This window comes from Hyaena hyaena, unplaced genomic scaffold, assembly GCF_003009895.1.
Source record: "Hyaena hyaena isolate Hyena2069 unplaced genomic scaffold, ASM300989v1 scaffold_19, whole genome shotgun sequence".
NCBI lineage: Eukaryota > Metazoa > Chordata > Mammalia > Carnivora > Hyaenidae > Hyaena > Hyaena hyaena.
Genome location: NW_024080651.1, coordinates 708,799 through 726,669, shown reverse-complemented (window position 1 = coordinate 726,669; position 17,871 = coordinate 708,799). Strand labels below are relative to the sequence as shown.

Genomic DNA, 17,871 nt, shown 5'->3' with positions numbered 1-17,871 from the left:
AAGAAAACAGAATGACCGGCCATCCAGGCAGGGCCTCGCTCGCCCTGTGGCTGTTTTGCATTCTGGACATTGTTGTCATTGCTGTGAAATAATGAGAGCGAGCAGGCAGAGCAAGTCTCGGGCTTTCTCTTACAGCGAGGGGACCACAGGGGTCAGAGAGGCAGAAAGGCCAGCGCGCATCAGCCTTGAGAAGTCCAGCTTTGCTGGGGACGCTCTCCGGGAAGTGGACAGACTCCCCATGAATAATAATATAGCACTACTGACCCTGATGATGGAGCTGCGCATATTCAAATTCAACGAATCCTGCATCTTGCAGCCTCGCAAGACCCTACTGGCAGGCACTGTTGTCCCAGTTTCACAGATGAAGGCACCTGGTCTCAAGAGGTCAAGATCACGCAGGAGAACACAGGTCAGCCTGGCCCCAGACCCATCCCGTTAGTGAGCTCTCCAGCCTTGCTTCTGCTCAACAGGATAACCTCCCAGAGGGAGGAGTAAGGATTGGAAATTGGACACAGATGCGGATGGAGATTTGATGGAGCTGAGAAGGAGCTTTTAGGGGAGAGGAGGACATCCGGGCACCCAGAATGCACATGAGGACTGGGCCGGCTGGGGGGGCAGAGAAGGTAGAGGAGGGCAGGGACCCCGGAGGCAGGCAGGCAATGACTGTGACCTTGGTTCACCACGTGATGCTGTGTGACTTTGGCAATGTGGCATAACCTCTCCGAGCCTCGGCATGCTCACCTGCAAAATGGGGATTCCCTCCCTATCTGTCACAGGTGCTGGGAGGATTCAAAGCCAGCGTGCAGGTGAAGGGACCCCCAGGCCTGGGCTGGGGCAGAGAACAGGGGACTCTGAGCGGGTTTTGTGCACGGAGATTGCTCCCAGGTAGAGTGCTGTGTCTGGCTCTACTGTCGCACAGGCCGGGGGACCCAAGACACGGAAATGGTTTCTCGCTGCAAACAGGACATTGAGCTCGTCCTTGATTTACTCTCCTGTGGGAAGAGGGTCCTTAGGGGACATCAGAGGAGAGTGGCCGGGAACAGGGAAAGCCCTGGTAACAGAAGCAGGGAGCAGAAGTGTCTTCTAACCACATCAGCAGGGAGCAGGTAAGCCTTGGCTATTGAATTCCACAAGCTTTGTGCTGTCAAAACTTCCAACAGCCACGGGGCGCCCGGGGGGCTCAGTCAGTCGAGCGTCTGACTTCCACTCAGGTCATGATCTGACAGTTCGTGGGTTCGAGCCCTGAGTCAGATTCTGTGCTGACAGCTTAGAGCCTAGAGCCTGTTTCGGATTCTGTGTCTCCTTCTCTCTCTCTCTCTGCCCCTCCCCATTCGCTCTCTGTATCTCTCTCTCTCAAAAATAAGTAAACATAAAAAAAATTTAAAAAAAAAACAAACCTTCCAAAAGCCAGAACTTACCATGTGCTGGCGCTGTGCTCAGCCCCTGACACACAGCATCTCGGCTCATCTGTATGGTGGACGTGTGAAGTCCTGCCCTTTTCAGTCCCATTGTACAGACCAGAAAACTAAGCTTCAGAAAGCGTAAGTGACTTGCTCAAAGCCACCGTGGCAGCACATGGCCAAACCGGTCACCTCTCTGCCTACGTGTTCTAGAGCCCCCTCTGGGGATAGAGTCTGGATCCCCTGACCCTCGAAGCTGTCGAAGGCTTATGACCAATACCACGTGGCAGGGGGACATTTTGTAATATCTGAGGCCAGCTCGCTGGAAACTTGCACTTGGAGCCGCCATGACAAGAAGCAGCCTAAACAAGCTTCTGCGGGGAGACCAGAGGTGGCACCGGAGGGAAAGGCGGGCAGCCTGCCGCAGCCTCCTCCACCTGCTTCCACCATGAGACCACGGCCGTAGGACAAGCCTCCAGCCAGAACGGCCCGCTGCCCTTCCACAGAGCAGACCCACCCACAGAGGCCCCACGAGATAACATGGGGGTGGGGCTGATGTGTTACGCAGCCCGGTCAGCTGACCAGTGCAAAGCTAGCCCGTTGGTGCAGTCCTCGCTTCGGTGTGAGCCCAGGTCTGTGTCAGTCTTGGCTGCTCTGAGCACTGCCTCGCCCTGTCCTTGGCCCTCGGGACCCTCTGCTAAGCTGCAGACGGAGCACTGGATGGTGAGTCCAGAACTGGATTCTGGTTCGGAACCAGCCTTTCGTTGGTACAGAAGTCTCTCGATGTGCCCGTAGGTGAGGAGCGTCTCCATTTAGAGGCTGGGGCTCCTCACCCACCAAATGGCCTCTCAGCCTGCCACCCAGCCCACCTCATGGGCCAGCTTTAATGCCAACAGAGACCACTAGTAACAATGGTACATTGCCCAGGGAAGGAAGTCACAGCGTGCTGAATACCTCCTACGTGGCCGGTGTTACACATCCAGTCTCTCTGACTATTGATCAGTCCGACTTTGGCTCAGGTCATGATCTCATACTCAAACTCAGGTCATGAGTTTGAGCCCCACATCGGGCTCTGTGCTGACAAGTCAGAGTCTGAAGCCTGATTCAGATTCTGTGTCTCCCTCCCTCTGTCTTTCCCTCCCCTGCTCGCACTCTGTCTCTCTCTCTCTCATTCTCAAAATAAATAAACATTAAAAAGAAAAGAAAAGAAAAGAAAAGAAACATACAGGCACTAGCTGATTGTTCCAGGGGCCACCTTTTGTCAAAGGAAAGAAACGCAAGGTTGGGCGAAGGGTTCCCTGATGGCTCCTGAGGGACGGCCCTGGCCACGAGCCTCGGTTAACAGCAAACCAACCGCGATGTCAAATCACTCAGGGTTTTCTGCCTGCCGAGTGGAGCCAGCCCCCAGAGCGTCCTCCCACCGGCTTCTCAAGGGACCAGTCTGGGACAGCAAGTCTGAGAGACAGAAGGGAGGCGGAGCCACGGTGCAGAGGAAGGGAAGTTCTGGGCCCTAGAACTTAGAACACATTCCTTAAGACCTAATAGCCTGTTATGGCTGACTTCTTCAAACAAGTCACTTTAAAATACTTTTTTATGTGTATTCATCTTTTGAGAGAGAGAGAGAGAGAGACAGAGCATAAGCGGAGGTGGGGCAGAGAGAGAGGGAGACACAGAATCTGAAGCAGGCTCTGGGCTCTGAGCTGTCAGCACAGAACCCGACACAGAGCTCGAACCCATGAGTGGTGAGATCATGACTTGAGCCGAAGTCGGAGGCTCAACTGACTGAGCCACCCAGGCGCCCCCCCATCTTTTCCTTCTAACTTTATGTTTTTGTAAAGCGAGTCTCTTGCAGTCAGCATACAGATAGCCTTCATTTTCTTATCCATTCTGGCAATCTTTTATTTTATTTATTATTTATTTTAACTATTTATTATTTTGAGAGGGAGAGCACGAACAGGGAAGGGGAAGAGAGAGAGAATCCCAAGCAGACTTTGCACTGTCCACACAGAGCCCAATGTGGGGCTTGAACCTGTGAGCTGCAAGATCATGACCTGAGCTGAAATCAAGAGTCAGATGCTTAACTGACTGAGCCACCCAGGCGCCCCCAAAACAAGTCACTTTCTACTGAACCAACCAAGCCAGGAGTCACCTTGCCTGTGCACGGGAGGCAGCCCAGAGTCAGAGCATTATTAGCATCGCAGCCTTAGGGGAGCCTCCAGATAGCTCTAAGACATCCCTTCTCCCTCCTCCAGCCCTCCTCCCCTATCTGAGGCAGGTTCCATAACTTGGCCAAGGTCACAGCCAGCTGATAAAAGGCCAGGCTGAAATCTGAACCAGAACCGGCTGACTGCAAAACTTCTGTCTCCCTTCCCCTCCACGTCCTGGGGGAAGGCAAAGCCTCTGACTTTGTGGCTGACCAGGGCACAGCCAGGGACAGGGCCGTCCACAGCCCGCAGGCAGCTGGCCTCCTGGGATAAAGGCCACCGTGTCACAGGGGCCAATGGGATTGGGAAGGGGGTGGGGAGGAGGCATGGCGGCAGAGCTCTGCAGGAACGCAGGGGTCAGCGGGGACCTGAGCAGGATATGACCCCCTCCCTCAAAGGAGGCGGCTCAGAGCAGCCCCAAGGCGTTACGCTGGGGCCGTGTATGATGTAGGTACAAATGAAGCAGGAGCCATGAGCACGCTGGGACCCCATGGGGATCCGAGGGTCTGGGGTGCCATCAGCCTAGGACCACCCACATGTGTCCAGTGGCCTGTCAGCAGGGCCGGCCAGGTCGGGGGCTGCTGCACAGAGCTTGCACCTGTGATAAGCACACATTTGGTCTTCAGCCCCGGTCCCTGGCACACAACTCCTAAAACCTGGGGCATCTCTGAAGTGAGGAGGGTCTTTTGTTCACTAATGAATGACCGGGTTCCTGTAGCAGGGGGTCGGGGGGTCCTTGATAGCTTCAGGACAGGGGCTGATGGCCAGAAAGACCAAGGCATGATTGGAAGTTTAGAACTTTCAGCCTCACCCTCCTGACTTCCAGGGAGGGGAGAGGGGCTGGGGGTTGATTAATCACCCACTGCGGTAAAAGCCCAAAACTATAGAATTCAGAGAGCCTCCGGGCCAGTAAACACATGGAGGGGCTAGGAGGGTGGGACCAGAGAGGGCGGGGAAGCCTTTCCCTATGCCTTGTGCTACAAGTCTCTTCCATTTGGCTGTTCCTGAGCTGAGAATGAACAGGGAAGGGGCAGAGAGAGGGAGAGAGAATCCCAAGTGCGCTCCAGGCTCTGAGCTGTCAGCACAGAGCCTGACGCAGGGCTCGAACCTGGGAACTGTGAGATCATGACCTGAGCTGAAGTCAGATGATTAACCGACTGAGCCACCCAGGCACCCCTGAGCTGTATCCTTTACCACAAAAGAATAATAGTAAGTAAAGTGACTTCCTGGGTTCCATGAGCTTTTCTGGAAAATTATCAAACCTGATTGAGGGGGCAATAGGAAGCCCCCTCATCAGTTTACCGCATGAATCGAATCAAATCAAGGGGTGCGATCAAGGTGCAAGTTGCCTTTGACTCCGTCAAACCCTAAACCAGTCCCGTGGTTGTGGCTGTTATTACCAGAACAGTTTAGACACCCTGAGCCTGGTGATAAGGCCCAAAACGTCCCTAGAGGGACAGATTCTGGTCTTTAAAATAAGATCAGGATTCTCAAAATAAATTAAGGAAGCCAGGCGCGTTGGGAGGAGATCATCATTTTAATAAAAAAAAATCTGATTCATGGAAATGATTCTTAATATATTTCAAAATGATCTGTTATGACACAAAGCAAAGACATTTATATATGACTTTGAAATTCTTAATAGCTGATTTTAAAGCAACCTATTATGAAATCTTCCAAAGCAGAATATATAGTAAGTAAATCATCGGGTAAGGCCTCCCGGGCAGACTGACGGCAGCTCCTCTTAAAATAATTTATAAGGTGGGGTTGGGGGGGGGTGGGGGAGGAGGCTGGGAGAAATTATTGCCGTAATCATGTATTAATAAAATATTTATAAATGTGACTTTCCCTTTTATCATTACAGGCAGCTACAGTTACGGGTCAGGGCCCCGGGCCCGCATCAGAGGGGGATCTCTCGTGCCCCCTGGAGGAGAAATTCTACCACCAGCTCCCCTGGTGACAGGTCAATAGTCAGGGGGCTCTGTTAGCCTCTGTTTGGTCACACTGGGGGCAGAGAGGGCTGGCACTGACTGTGCAAATCGGGAGGCAGCTCCCACCCGTCTGCAGGACTCAGAGAGTGCCTTGATGGGAGCGATCTTGTGTCAGCTGGACACAGGTGGGAGGGTCACCTGGGCCGGGACCCACAAGAAAATCCCGAACTTGCCTTTTACCGAAAGATTGTCTTGAGCTCACTGCCACTGAGGACCTGCCCACCAGTGCTCGCCCTGGCCGTCCCATACCTGCTGTGCCATACGTGTCCCCCGTCTGTCCCTGCGGTACCTGACTGCGTCCCTCTGCTGGCTGCAGGCTCATGCTTAGCTCCAGCGCGGGGCAGGCTGGAAGTGCGGGCGTTAACTCTGCCCAGGAGCAACCTCCATCCGCGGAGCAGCAGGAGGTATGACTGTCCCAACTCCCTCTGTCTCCCAGGTCATACAACCCGGAGGCGCGTTCCTCAGAGTCGCCCAGAGGTTCCCAGAGGAGCTGGGCTCCAGTCGCCCAGAGGCGACGTGCTCCTTACAACATGTAGTACCGCCTGCCTTCCCTTCCCTGCCTCCTCCCCTCCTGGTGACCCCCCCTCCAGAAAAGCCCTGTGCACTCAAATCTTTGTCTGGGGGTGTGATTTATGGAACCCAGCCCCACTCAGCTTCCTCTCCCAAAGTCCGCTTAATCCACCCATCAACCCCATGCTCTGCCCATCGAAAGAGGAGACCACTGGGGCGCCTGGGGGCTCAGTCGGTTAAGTGGCTGACTTCGGCTCAGGTCCCGGTCTCACTGCTTGTGGGTTTGAGCCCCGCGTCGGGTTCTGTGCTGACACCTCAGAGCCTGGAGCCTGCTTTGGATTCTGTGTCTCTGTCTCTCTCTGACCCTCCCCTGCCCGCTCTGTCTCTCTCTCTCTCTCTCTCAAAACTAAACATTAAAAAAAAAAAGAGAGACCACCAAAGCTCAGACAAGTCTGGTTCCCGATCCTGGTTAATTGCACCAAGAGCCTGGGGTTTCCATTCTGTAGAATAGGCTTGCTTCCTTCCACATTTCCCCGACCACAGATGCCCCGACTCTGAACCTTCAGGGCTTTCCTGGTCTGACCTCTGCAATCCCTCTCTCAACGCAACCAGTTCACAAAGCTGGTCCCAGTTTGGAAGTCTCATGTCCTCCAGTAAGATGATAAATTCACAAGACAGGATACTAGTTTCACAGCCCCTCGCGTCCCTCCCCTCCCAGGTCTGGGCACGGGCCAGGTGTTGGCTCGTCTCAGGGACTGGGGTGTATTATAGGCTGGATTTCGTCCTCCCAAAATTCATATGTTAAAGTACTAACTACCAGTACTTTAAGTTGTGACTGTATTTGTTGACTGAGGCTTTCACGAGATAATTAAGGTAAAATGAGGTCTTCTGGGTGGTCGGTGTCCTAAAAGAAGAGGCGATCAAGACACAGACACACACATGAATAGAGGGTGGGCCGTGTGAAGACACGGCCGGAAGGCAGTCCTCTGCAAGCCCAGGAGAGAGGCCTCAAGAGAAATCAACCCTGCCAGGCACCTTGACCTTGACCTTGACCTTCTAGCCTCCAGAACTGTCAGAAAACAAGTTCCCAAGATTAAGAAACTCTAATCTGGTTCGGCCACAGAATTTCACATCTGACAAACCTGTGACCAGAGTGACAGGGGACTTGCTCAAGGTCACACATCCAGGTGGGGGGCAGAGCTAGCTTGCTAACATCCTCTCTCTGGCTTGGGTTGGTCTAAGGAGGGTGGAGGAGTGTTTTCAGAGCATAAACAGGCACTTCAGGGGCACAAAGATCCCCCATTGCTATGATCTTCCATGGGAACGGTGCAGAATAGGGATGGGACAGCTTTTTCTGAAAAGGGCTATATAATAATTATTTGAGGTTTTACAAGCCATACAATCTTTGTCTCAACTACTCAGCTCTGCCATGGTTGCTGGAACGTAGCCACAGGCATGTGAATGAAGAGGCATGACACATTCCAATAAAACTTGAATTATGGATACTATGATTTGACCGCTATAGAATTCTCACACACCCTGAGGCACGTGGGTGGCTCAGTCAGTTAAACATCTGACTCTTAGTTTCAGCTCAGGTCATGAACTCACAGTTGGCGAGTTCAAGCCCCACATCAGGCTCTGCACGGACAATGTGGAGCCTGCTTGGAATTCTGTGTCTCCCTCTCTCTGTGTCCCTCCCCTGCTTGCTCTCTCTCTCACACACACAAAATAAGTAATAAATAAACATTAAAAAAAGAATTTTCACACATCCCAAAATATTACAGATACATAGATATATAGATAGAGATAGAGAGATAGATCTCCATCTAACTGAAGTATAAAAACTCTTTTGAGCCTGCTGCTATCCAAAAACAGTCGACTGGATTTAGCCCATGAGCCATGGTTTGCTGACCCTCGGTAGGACAGGGCCAAATGCAGAGGTAAGGATTTTACCAGATGATTAGAGTTTTGCAGGAAAAGAAATGCAGTCCAGGCTGGAGATGGGGCCGTGTCCTCACACCACGGTGTGCCTGACTCAGCCTGGTCTCGGCAACAAGGGAGCTGAGAAACACACATCAGAGTTCCATGGGCAAAATGACGGTGATGCCCCAACAGCCAGGGTGTCAGGTATGGCCCATGACTGGCTTTTGGAAAGGCAAGTGGCATTGGCTTTTTCACCTTTGCCCAGTCAAGCATATCTGTCCTTGGCTTGGACTAATCGTGGAACTCCTACCTTATTTCTGACTCAGCACAGCTCCTAGAAATTTCTGAAATCAAATCAGTGGGCCAAATATATGCAGCTCGCATGTATGAGAATCAACAGAATGAGCCCCAAGGCCCAGGAGGGCGGAGATGGCAGGAATGATGGGCCATAATATTCCAGAAGTCTGCTGCCCACAGACAAATGACACAGAATGTCAGCCAGAGTCAGTACACAGCCCTCAGGGGACAGCCCTCAATTCTCATGCTCATTCAACAAGGAAATCTCAGCTCTATGTCCTGGGCCCCAACGAAGTTACTCCCTACTAGAAAGAGCTAGACAAGACACAATCACAATACAAGACACCACAATCCTCATGAATGCAGGAACCACACTGCTCTTAATCCTACTATCTCCCCAGGACCTTTTACAATGCCAAAAGAGATAAAAGATTTGGTTAGGGAAGGGAGGAGCCTTGAATGCCAAGCCAAGGAATTTTACTTGACTAAGCATGCAAGGGAGAAGCTGAGGAGGATTCTAATGGCACACAATAGGCTTGTGTTTTTTAGAAAAGAGCCCAAAGGTCACAATGAGAATGGACAGAGGGAGGAGGGGAGTCATTAGCAATGAGACTACTGCAATAGTCCGAGCGAAAAGAAAAGGACTGGCAAACAGTAAGAACAGAGAAACACGGACAGAAATACTGTCACAGAGATGGTCTCCAGGGCAAGGTGAAGAACGATTGGCTAGGGAGGGCTGAGGGAAAGAGGGAAGACCAGAACCACTTGGGGAAACAAGGTGAAGGAGAACAATCAGTAAACACACGATTAAGGGCAGGGAGCAGGCCCCGGAGGATAAGGATGGCTGGGTGAGCAGGCACATATGGCGGGGGGCACCTCCAAGTTGTCTAGAGCGAAACACAGCATCTGTATTGCTTGGACCCAACTATCTCTCAAGTGTCGGAGAGCTTCTGTGCTCAGGACACTGGCTGCAAGCGACATACAGCTATTCAAATGTATAGTAATTAAAACATAATGCAATTAAAACTCCCAACTCGTCAGGTGCACTAGCGGCACGTCAAGCACTCAATGGCTGCACGCGGCTGGTTCCGGACCGCACAGATGGAGAACGTCTCCATCATCACAGAGAAGTCCGCTGGGCCACGCTGGTCGACGGGATTTGCTTGAAAACCCCTGCTCCCTGTTTCCATCTCACGACGCCTGGTCCGGCAGCCTCCCAGCGACCAGTCCCAGAGACCCAGAGGGTGACAGATTGATCCCGTCCCACCTCATGGAGACAGGGGCCTCGCCAGGCACCCACCAGGGCAGACAGCTGGCAGCGCAGGTGTGCTCAGCAGGAAGGACTTACCTTTGCAGGCCCCTGCCGCGCCAAGGTGGTAGATGGCCGCCAGCACCCGCCAAATGGCCCGCCGCTCGCCATCCGAGATGCCCAGCGTCTCCATGGCGGCCTGGAGCTGGGCAAAGGCAGCTGCTGCCTTCTGCTTGTCCTCAGGCTGAGAGCAAAGGGAGAGAGGGGGAGGCCGTCAGGGGGCAAGAACGAGAAGCTCAGACCCGAGGGAAACAGTGTGGTCGCTTTATTTCCACAGTAAATTACCCACAATTAGGCTGTGGAGTGTGGACACCCAGAGCTCAGGCTGCAGGGCAAATTACAAACGTCCTTGCTGTCTGTCTTCGGAGCGCGCTGTGATCCTCACTCACCCATGGGTTCCCTGGGCAGATTTTTTGAGGCTCTGCTCGGTATGGGGCCCTGAGGACGCAAAACCGAGGGAACCCCAGAACTTGGCTTGGAGGGCCTCTCAAGGTCAGCAGTGGAAAGAGACATAAAACGGAGCAGGATACAGGCTGGGGGTGGGGGCTGGTGTAAGTGGGGAACAGCGGAATGGCAGAGACAGGAAGGTGCCTATGAACCCCACTCAGAACTCAAAGAGGTGGTCCCCTAAGGCGAGATGACGCTGAGATTGAAGTGTGGGAGGCGCATAGGCATCACAGACCAATGTAACGCGCTAAGTCCCCACACGCAGAGGGAACAACGTCGCAGAGACGACGAAAGGAGGTCTCAGGAGACAGCAGGTGGTCAGCTGAGCACAGGCACCAAGCAGGTATTTTTGGGGGTGGGGCCGAGAGAGAAGAGGTGAAGCCTGAGAAGCCAGCAGGTGCCCGTTGTGATGGCCTCACATATGATGTTAAAGGCACGGGCTTCGAATTCCAACCAGGCCTGGCAGATACGCACACCCATCTACACTCCGAGACCTGCGGCAGACATCATTAATCGATTGAGATGCTGCAGGCCAGCGAGTCCTGACTCTTTTCAGGACACCACCCCCTGCAGCCTCCACCAACCCACCTGCCTCAGCAACTGAGGTGCAATCTGCATGCTGTCCCCCATGCAGGGATGGGAAGCTGCCCAAAATTTTTAAGCGGGAGGAAAGAGAAAGTGACATGATCAGATGTTTATGGGTTGAAGGGTGTTGTTTTTTTCTTTTTCAGATTTATGATCCCAATTATGTTTGATTGAATATTAAAATTAGTCTGAAACTCCCACGCACACATACCATCTGGCCAAGGAGACTCAGCCCAGAAACCTGCTGGGTTGAGAGGAAGTGAGTTCGGGACAAGAATTCTTTTGTCACTAATCCGCCAGCAGATAATGAGGAACTGATCTGCACTTGGCCCTCTTACGGAGCGTGGGTGATGAACTATAGGCTGGCAAAGCTGGCAGCTTCTTGAATTTTGTGAAATCCAGCGCCCAGAGAGGGGCTGATACCTGCCCAAGGTCACACAGCAAATTAGAATCAGAGACAGAACTAGAATCAGGCTTTCCTGATTCCCTGTCCAGGCTGCTTGTCCCCTCCACTCAAGCCACATCTAACTAGAATAGAAGGCTGCAAGGATTGGCAACCAACTGGGACACGGTCAAAGCATGCAGTGACATTGAGAGATTCGCTGTGAAAATATTTCAATTAATAGCAAAGGCATGTTCCACTGATCCGTCATATTTCTGGGCCACCACAGGACCACAAAATCCCTAGCAACCAGGAGCTCAACCTAGCAACCGCAGCTGCTCCACTGGAGCAAACGGAGGGAAGGAAGGCATCTTCCCAACATGTTCTCGGTTATTTATGAGATTTCAAAGCGGCCCGGAAAGGACACAGAAAGGACAGCAGCAACACATTCATTATGGCTCCCCTGTCAGCTTGGAGCGTTTGACTTTAAATTACAGGCCGACTCCATTATCTGCCACTTAGCTCTTGCGGAAAGAAGGAGAAACTTTCCCTAAAGCTTAATCAGTTTCTCTTGCCCCTCCCTTCCCCTCCCCCCACCGCCCACGGTTGCAACAGAAAACAGAGAGAGACAGATGTGTATGTTTCAGATCCAAACAATCACGATCAGGGAGATGTTTATACTTGCTTAAATTTCCAAGGAACGAAACACCTCTGCCTAATGCTGTCATGAAGGCCAGCCAGCCCTGACAGCAAAATCGTGAACACGGAGATTGGTGAAATTCGTGGAGTATATCAGCTCACAGCCCACGTGTCTATTGAATGAACAAGGGGCAGCGTAGAGGGGGTGCAGTGGCGGCGAGCAACAGGGCAATGAAAAAGAAGGAGCCACTGATCTGAGCAGCCACGCACGAACCCCACAGACCAAGTATGAGCCACAGAGGCCAGATGGCAAAACTGTGCACGGAGTGACTCCCTCTCTGTGAGGTTCAGGCGTGAGCCAAGTAAAAAAAGTCATTTTGATGACTCTGAGGCAGGAGGGGCACCCCTGACGGGGAAGAGATTGGAGGGGGCCTGTGTCAGAAATGTTCCACGTGTTGATCTGGGGTGTGGATACAGGTGTATGTTGATCTGGAGGCGCCTGGGTGGCTCAGGCAATTAAGCGTCCAACTTTGGTTCAGGTCATGATCTCTCGGTCAGTGAGTTTGAGCCCTGCATCGGGCTCTGTACTGACAGCTCGGAGCCTGGAGTCTGCTTTTGATTCTGTGTCTCCCTCTCTCTGCCCCTCCCCTGCTCATGCTCTGTCTTTCTCTCAAAAATGAATAAACGTTAAAAGTTAAATATATATATATATATACACGTTAAAAGTTAAATATATATATATATATATACACACACACAATTATCATTGGGGTGCCTGGAGTCAGTTAAGTGTCTGACTTCAGGTCATGATCTCGCAGTTCATGAGTTCGAGCCCCACATCAATGCAGAGCCTGCTTTGGATCCTCTGTCTCTCTCTCTGTCTCTGTCCCTCCCCTGCTCATGCTCTCTCTTTCTCAATCTCTCTCTCAAATAAATAAACAATAAAAAAAAGAATATAATCACTAAGTTAGAGGCTTAAAATTAGTTGTCTCACCACAATAAAAAAAATATTAATGAAAAAAGTCAATTCACAAGACGTCCAGGGTTTATCTGATGCAAACACTCAAGGTCAACCAAAGACCGCAGGTAATTTAACAAAAAAAAAAAATTCCAAGTGTTCTCTCCACATTAGACAGGGCTGTGCTCGGAGTGCCCGGGGGGTTCCCACAGTGCAGAGAGAGGCCAGGTCTGGATTTGGAGTCAGTCCGTCACGTTTCTATGACTCAGTGCCCCTCAGCAGGGTGACTTTGTTCAGATCTCCTGCCCTTGCAGTGGGGCTCAGTGTCTGGTTCTGTGGAACGGAAATCACAGCCTACCCTCCTCCGAGGGCCATTGTGAGGAATAGCTGAGTTGTGTATAAAGCACCCAGCATAGCGCCCCGCACGCAGTGGGGCTGAATAAATGCTGGTCCCCACACACCCCTGCGTCTCTCTGGCCATGCCTTCACCCAGGCTGTTCCGCTTTCCGGGACCCCTTTCCCCGCGGCCGCCCCAGTGCATGCCCAACGCTCCCTGGAAACGAACGAGGCACAGCCCTGTCCTTGAGAGGCTTTCGGTCCAAGCAAGGGGACAGATGCACAAACAGAATGACAGCCCAGAGTGAGTGTAGGGGTGAGGGGAGAAGGCTGGGAGACTGGGGGAGGGTCAGGGGCTTCCTGAAAGTAGTGGTGCATGAAGCAAACAGAATGGGTGCGGTGACAGTGACGTGAGTGTGGGGGTGGGGCAGGAAGAGTTCCAAGCCCCCATCCTAGGAGCAGACCAGGGAGCTGGCTATGGCGCTGCCCATTCCACAGGTGCAGAACTGAGGCTGAGAGGAGATCAATGCCCCAAGAGAGCACAGTGGGTCAGAACCCAGGGCACATGACACAGGATTGAGATGACGCAGTGGGACAAACCATGGTGCCAGGCTTGGGGTCAGGCCAACCCGGGTCCAGTCCCGTCTCTGCCATTTACAGACTGTGTGCCCTTAGGCAAGTAACTTCACCTCTCTGAGCCTGGTTACTACTCCTGAAATCAGATGTGGTAATAATCCCTCACCTCAAAGGACCGTTCAGAGGATTAAGGAAGAGAAGGCTCTGGGCAGAGCCCCTGGCAAAGGCCTCACGGTCCCCCCTCTTTCCATTGGGAGACTGTCCCTCCACAGTTGACAACCAAGTCCTAAAAAATAAATGTGCCTCGGGCCAAAGCCTGGAAGGTAACAGCCAGAAGCCAACCGCTGGGAGGCAAAGATTATTATTATTATCACTGCTGCTGGGCACTTTTTTTTTTTAAAAAAAATCAGACTAGGTTGCAAAAAAATAAATTACAGAGAAGGAGAAAATAATATGAAAGCTTTGTGATTTCCAATGTGTCCTGGTGCCCTGACGCTCAAATGAGTTCCATTTAAAAGCTGAAAGTGGCAGGCAGCAAGGGCACAGTGCAGGGACCAGGGGGTGGACACTGACAGGCAGCGAGCGGAGGCGGCCACCAAGGGCCAGCACCACCCCGCGGATTTCGGTGCCCCACCCCCACCCCGAGCACCTGCTCCAGCTGACGGCCCTGCCCCCACCCCTCATCCTGTTCACCCCCACTGTCTGAGGTCTCTCCATCTTCACCTTCACATCGGTGCTCCCTGGAGCAGTGATGCTGGCCTCACTGCACCTGTCTGACTTTCCTCTCACCTCCTCCGGGCAGCCTTCCTTGATACGCCTCTACCCCTCCCAGCCTGGCCTCAGCCCACACACAAACACCTCTATTCAAGCACTATCATTCTGGCTTCGAACGATCTGCTAATATGGCCGTGGAAGCCCCCACCTGCCTCCAAAACTACGAGTCCTCTGTGACCGAGTCCCGGCTAAGTTATGTCTCTGTGCCTGTGCCTGGGATGTAATGAGATCAGTAAATATCCATTGACGAGTGAATGTCAGTGCGCTGCCAGTTAGTGTCCCCGAATAATAGCCACTGAGGCCGACGTTGAGTGCGTCCACCTACTGAGCCTGGACCACGGTGCTACTAATCCCATACTCAAGGACCCCAGAGGCCAGGAGAGCCTCAAACTCTCTAATCCCCCTCTCTGGGGCACTCTGTGCCTCCCAGTGAATGACCCAGGCTCCCAGGACGCAGACAATGGAGCCGAAGAAAGATACTCAATCCCCAAAGCCCCAGGAAATGCCTTTAAAGACACGGCGGGATAAATGAAAGTGTAATTCATGGAATTGTGCTGCCACAGCCGCAAAGTTTAGAAAATGTTAGCCGAGCGGTAGTGAGGGGGGCCCGCTCGTTCATTTATTCACTCAACAAACATTTGGGGAGCACTTGCCCTGTGCCTGGCTCAGTGGAAGGTCTTGTGAAGTCTATAAGCAGTGAGCAGGACATAGAGGACACTCACCTTCTCAGACCTTAGGGTGGCAGGCAGGTAGATGATAAGCAAACAGTGTGAAACACGATGAGAAATTGTTATCGAGACCACACACACACACACACACACACACACGCGCGCGCGCTTTAAAAGGAGGGCTCTCCCTGGACAGAGGGCTGGGACGCCAGGGACATTCACTCTGGCATGGAAGCCCAGGATGGGTGCACAAAGATGTTCATCACCTCGTTATTAAGAGCTACACAAAGGGTTTAGAGCCTTTTCAGGAAATGGGCAACATGAGGGAAATGGTTTTGGGGAGTCGTGGCTCCACGCTGAACGTCTGGTCATTAAAAATATCGTTTGTGGAAGTGACATCCAGGTTGTGTCGAATTGTATAAAATATTCGGAGAAAACTGAGAGCAGACCTGTAAACATGTTACCAACGGAAGTCTCAGGATGGGGAAGTTACTGGCTCCCATGTTTTGGTTTGTGTGAGCCTATGTGATTCCGATTTGGTTTTGTCTGTATGCTTTTTTCTGATTTTTTTTTTCCACAGGAAGTATGCATTATTTTTTTAAAAAATAAATATTATATATATATATCTTTTAAAATCATATATATATATATACAGACATATATATATATATACATACGTCTGTGTGTGTATATATATATATATATGTCTTAAAGTAATCTCTATACCCAACATAGGGCTTGAACTCATTACCCCAAGATCAAGAGTTGCATGCACTGAGCCAGCCAGGGGCCCCTAGAAATAATCTTATATTAAAAATATAAACCAGAGGGGCACCTGGGTGGCTCAGTCAGTTAAGTATCTGACTTCAGCTCAGGTCATGATCTTATGGTTCATGAGTTCAAGCCCCGAGTTGGGCTCTCTGCTATCGGCATAGAGCCCACTTGGGATGATCTCTCCCTCTCTCCCTGCCCCTCTCCCACTTTTGCTCACTCTCTCTCCCTCTCAAAAATAAACAAACATTTTTAAAAAATTTAAATATATGGGGCACCTGGGTGGCTCAGTCGGTTAAGCATCCGACTTTGGCTCGGGTCATGATCTTGTGTTCACGTTCAAGCCCCACGTCAGGCTCTGGGATGACAGTTCAGAACCTGGAACCTGTTTCAGAGTCTGTGAATCCCTCTCTCTCTGCACCCCTCTCCTGCTCACTCTCTGTCTTTCAAAAAATAAATAAATGTTTAAAAAATTTAAAAAATTTTAAAAATATACACATATATACGTGTGTATATACACATACCAGGGAATAGAGATAAGACTGGTGAGACAAAAAACATGGTGCGTACTACCAAGACGCATGGATTGGGGGCCTCGTGGGCCATTGAGGCCTTGCCCCGCCCCACCAGTCCAGTGCTGCTATACAAGGTGATAGTGAAAAATAATAATAAATCACAATCATCATAATAAAAGTTGAGCATCTGAGTACTTGGGAGGCTTTATCTCATGTAACCAGGGAGCAAGGGGGGCTATTAGCATCCCACTTTTACCAGCGAGGAAACTGAGGCCCAGGGAAATGAAGTCACCTTCCTTAAGGCCACCCATATGCTGCTAGGATTTGAACCTGGATTTGTCAGATTCCAGGACTCATTCCTTTTTTTTTTTTTATTTTATTTTTATTTTTTTAACGTTTATTTATTTTTGAGACAGAGACAGACAGATAGAGCATGAGCTGGGAAGGGGCAGAGAGAAGGAGACACAGAATCCAAAGCAGGTTCCAGGCTCTGAGCTGTCAGCACAGAGCCTGATGCAGAACTCAAACCCACGAATTGTGAGATCATGACCTGAGCTAAAGTCAGACGTTTAAGCTGAGCCACCCTGGCGCCCCTCCAGGACTCATTTCTTAGCCATTGTTGTCAATGAATTCTCAGGGGACAATGAAAGCGATGGTTACAGATAAAGTGGAAGCAGCACTGATCAGTCAGCGGCACCAGCAAGGAAGAGGAGGAGGAGGAAGGCTCCGCCGCGGATGCACTGGGCTGTAGAACTACCAGATAAAATGCAGGACATATAGTTCAAGGTGAATCTCTGATGAACAATGGGTAACGTTTTAGGTAAGTATATTCCTTGCAATGTCTGGTGGAGCAGGAATGCTGGCCCCACTACCCCTGTCCATCTTCACTCTCTGGCTCACCTCCTCCAGGCAGCCTTCCGTGATATGACCCCAACCCTCCAGGCCCACCCATGCAGTATTTGGGGCATAATTATACTACACAAATTATTCCATGTTTATCTGAAATTCAGATTTAACTGGACAACCTGTATTTTCTTTTTAGTTTTGCTGAGTTATAATGACAGATAAAAATGACATCTTTTTAGGTTACACTGTAATGATGTGATATAAGCATGTTCTGAAATGATTGCCACAATAAAGTTAATTAACACATCCATCACTCCACACACTCCATCATTCTGTGTGTGTGGTGAGAGCACTTAAGGTCCACTCTAAGAAATCTGACATCTACAACAAACGCTACCGTTAACTACAGTCACGATGTGGTACATTAGATCTGTTATGAGATAAAGAAGTTCTAGGCACCCTGTATTTCTCTTAGCTCCACCTGGCAACTTTGGGAGCTTGTACTTAGCAAGTCCCATTCTCGGGGGGTACTTCCTGACCACCAAACTCCCTTACTGAGACAGTCCTGGGACCACTTGACCCCAGAAAACTTGCCCAGGCTGGAATGGAGGACCAGTGACTTTTCAGACTTTATTTTTGTTCTTAGCACACTGAGAACACCTTCCCTGGGTACCCGCCGGATAGCGGAGAGAGAACAAAGGATGCCCCTACCAGTTCCTGCAAACCAACTGGACTAAAAA

The 17,871-nt window shown here is 51.1% G+C and overlaps 1 protein-coding gene across 1 annotated transcript in view; it reads right to left on the bottom strand.

Annotated features, from left to right (window-relative positions):
* The window catches only part of MYO18B (myosin XVIIIB), a 244,133-nt gene that overhangs the window by 202,061 nt on the left and 24,201 nt on the right, over positions 1-17,871 (bottom strand). The window contains exon 11 of the mRNA XM_039225943.1: positions 9,674-9,818. Coding sequence (XP_039081874.1) covers positions 9,674-9,818 — 145 coding nt within the window. The remainder of the gene's footprint in view (positions 1-9,673; positions 9,819-17,871) is intronic.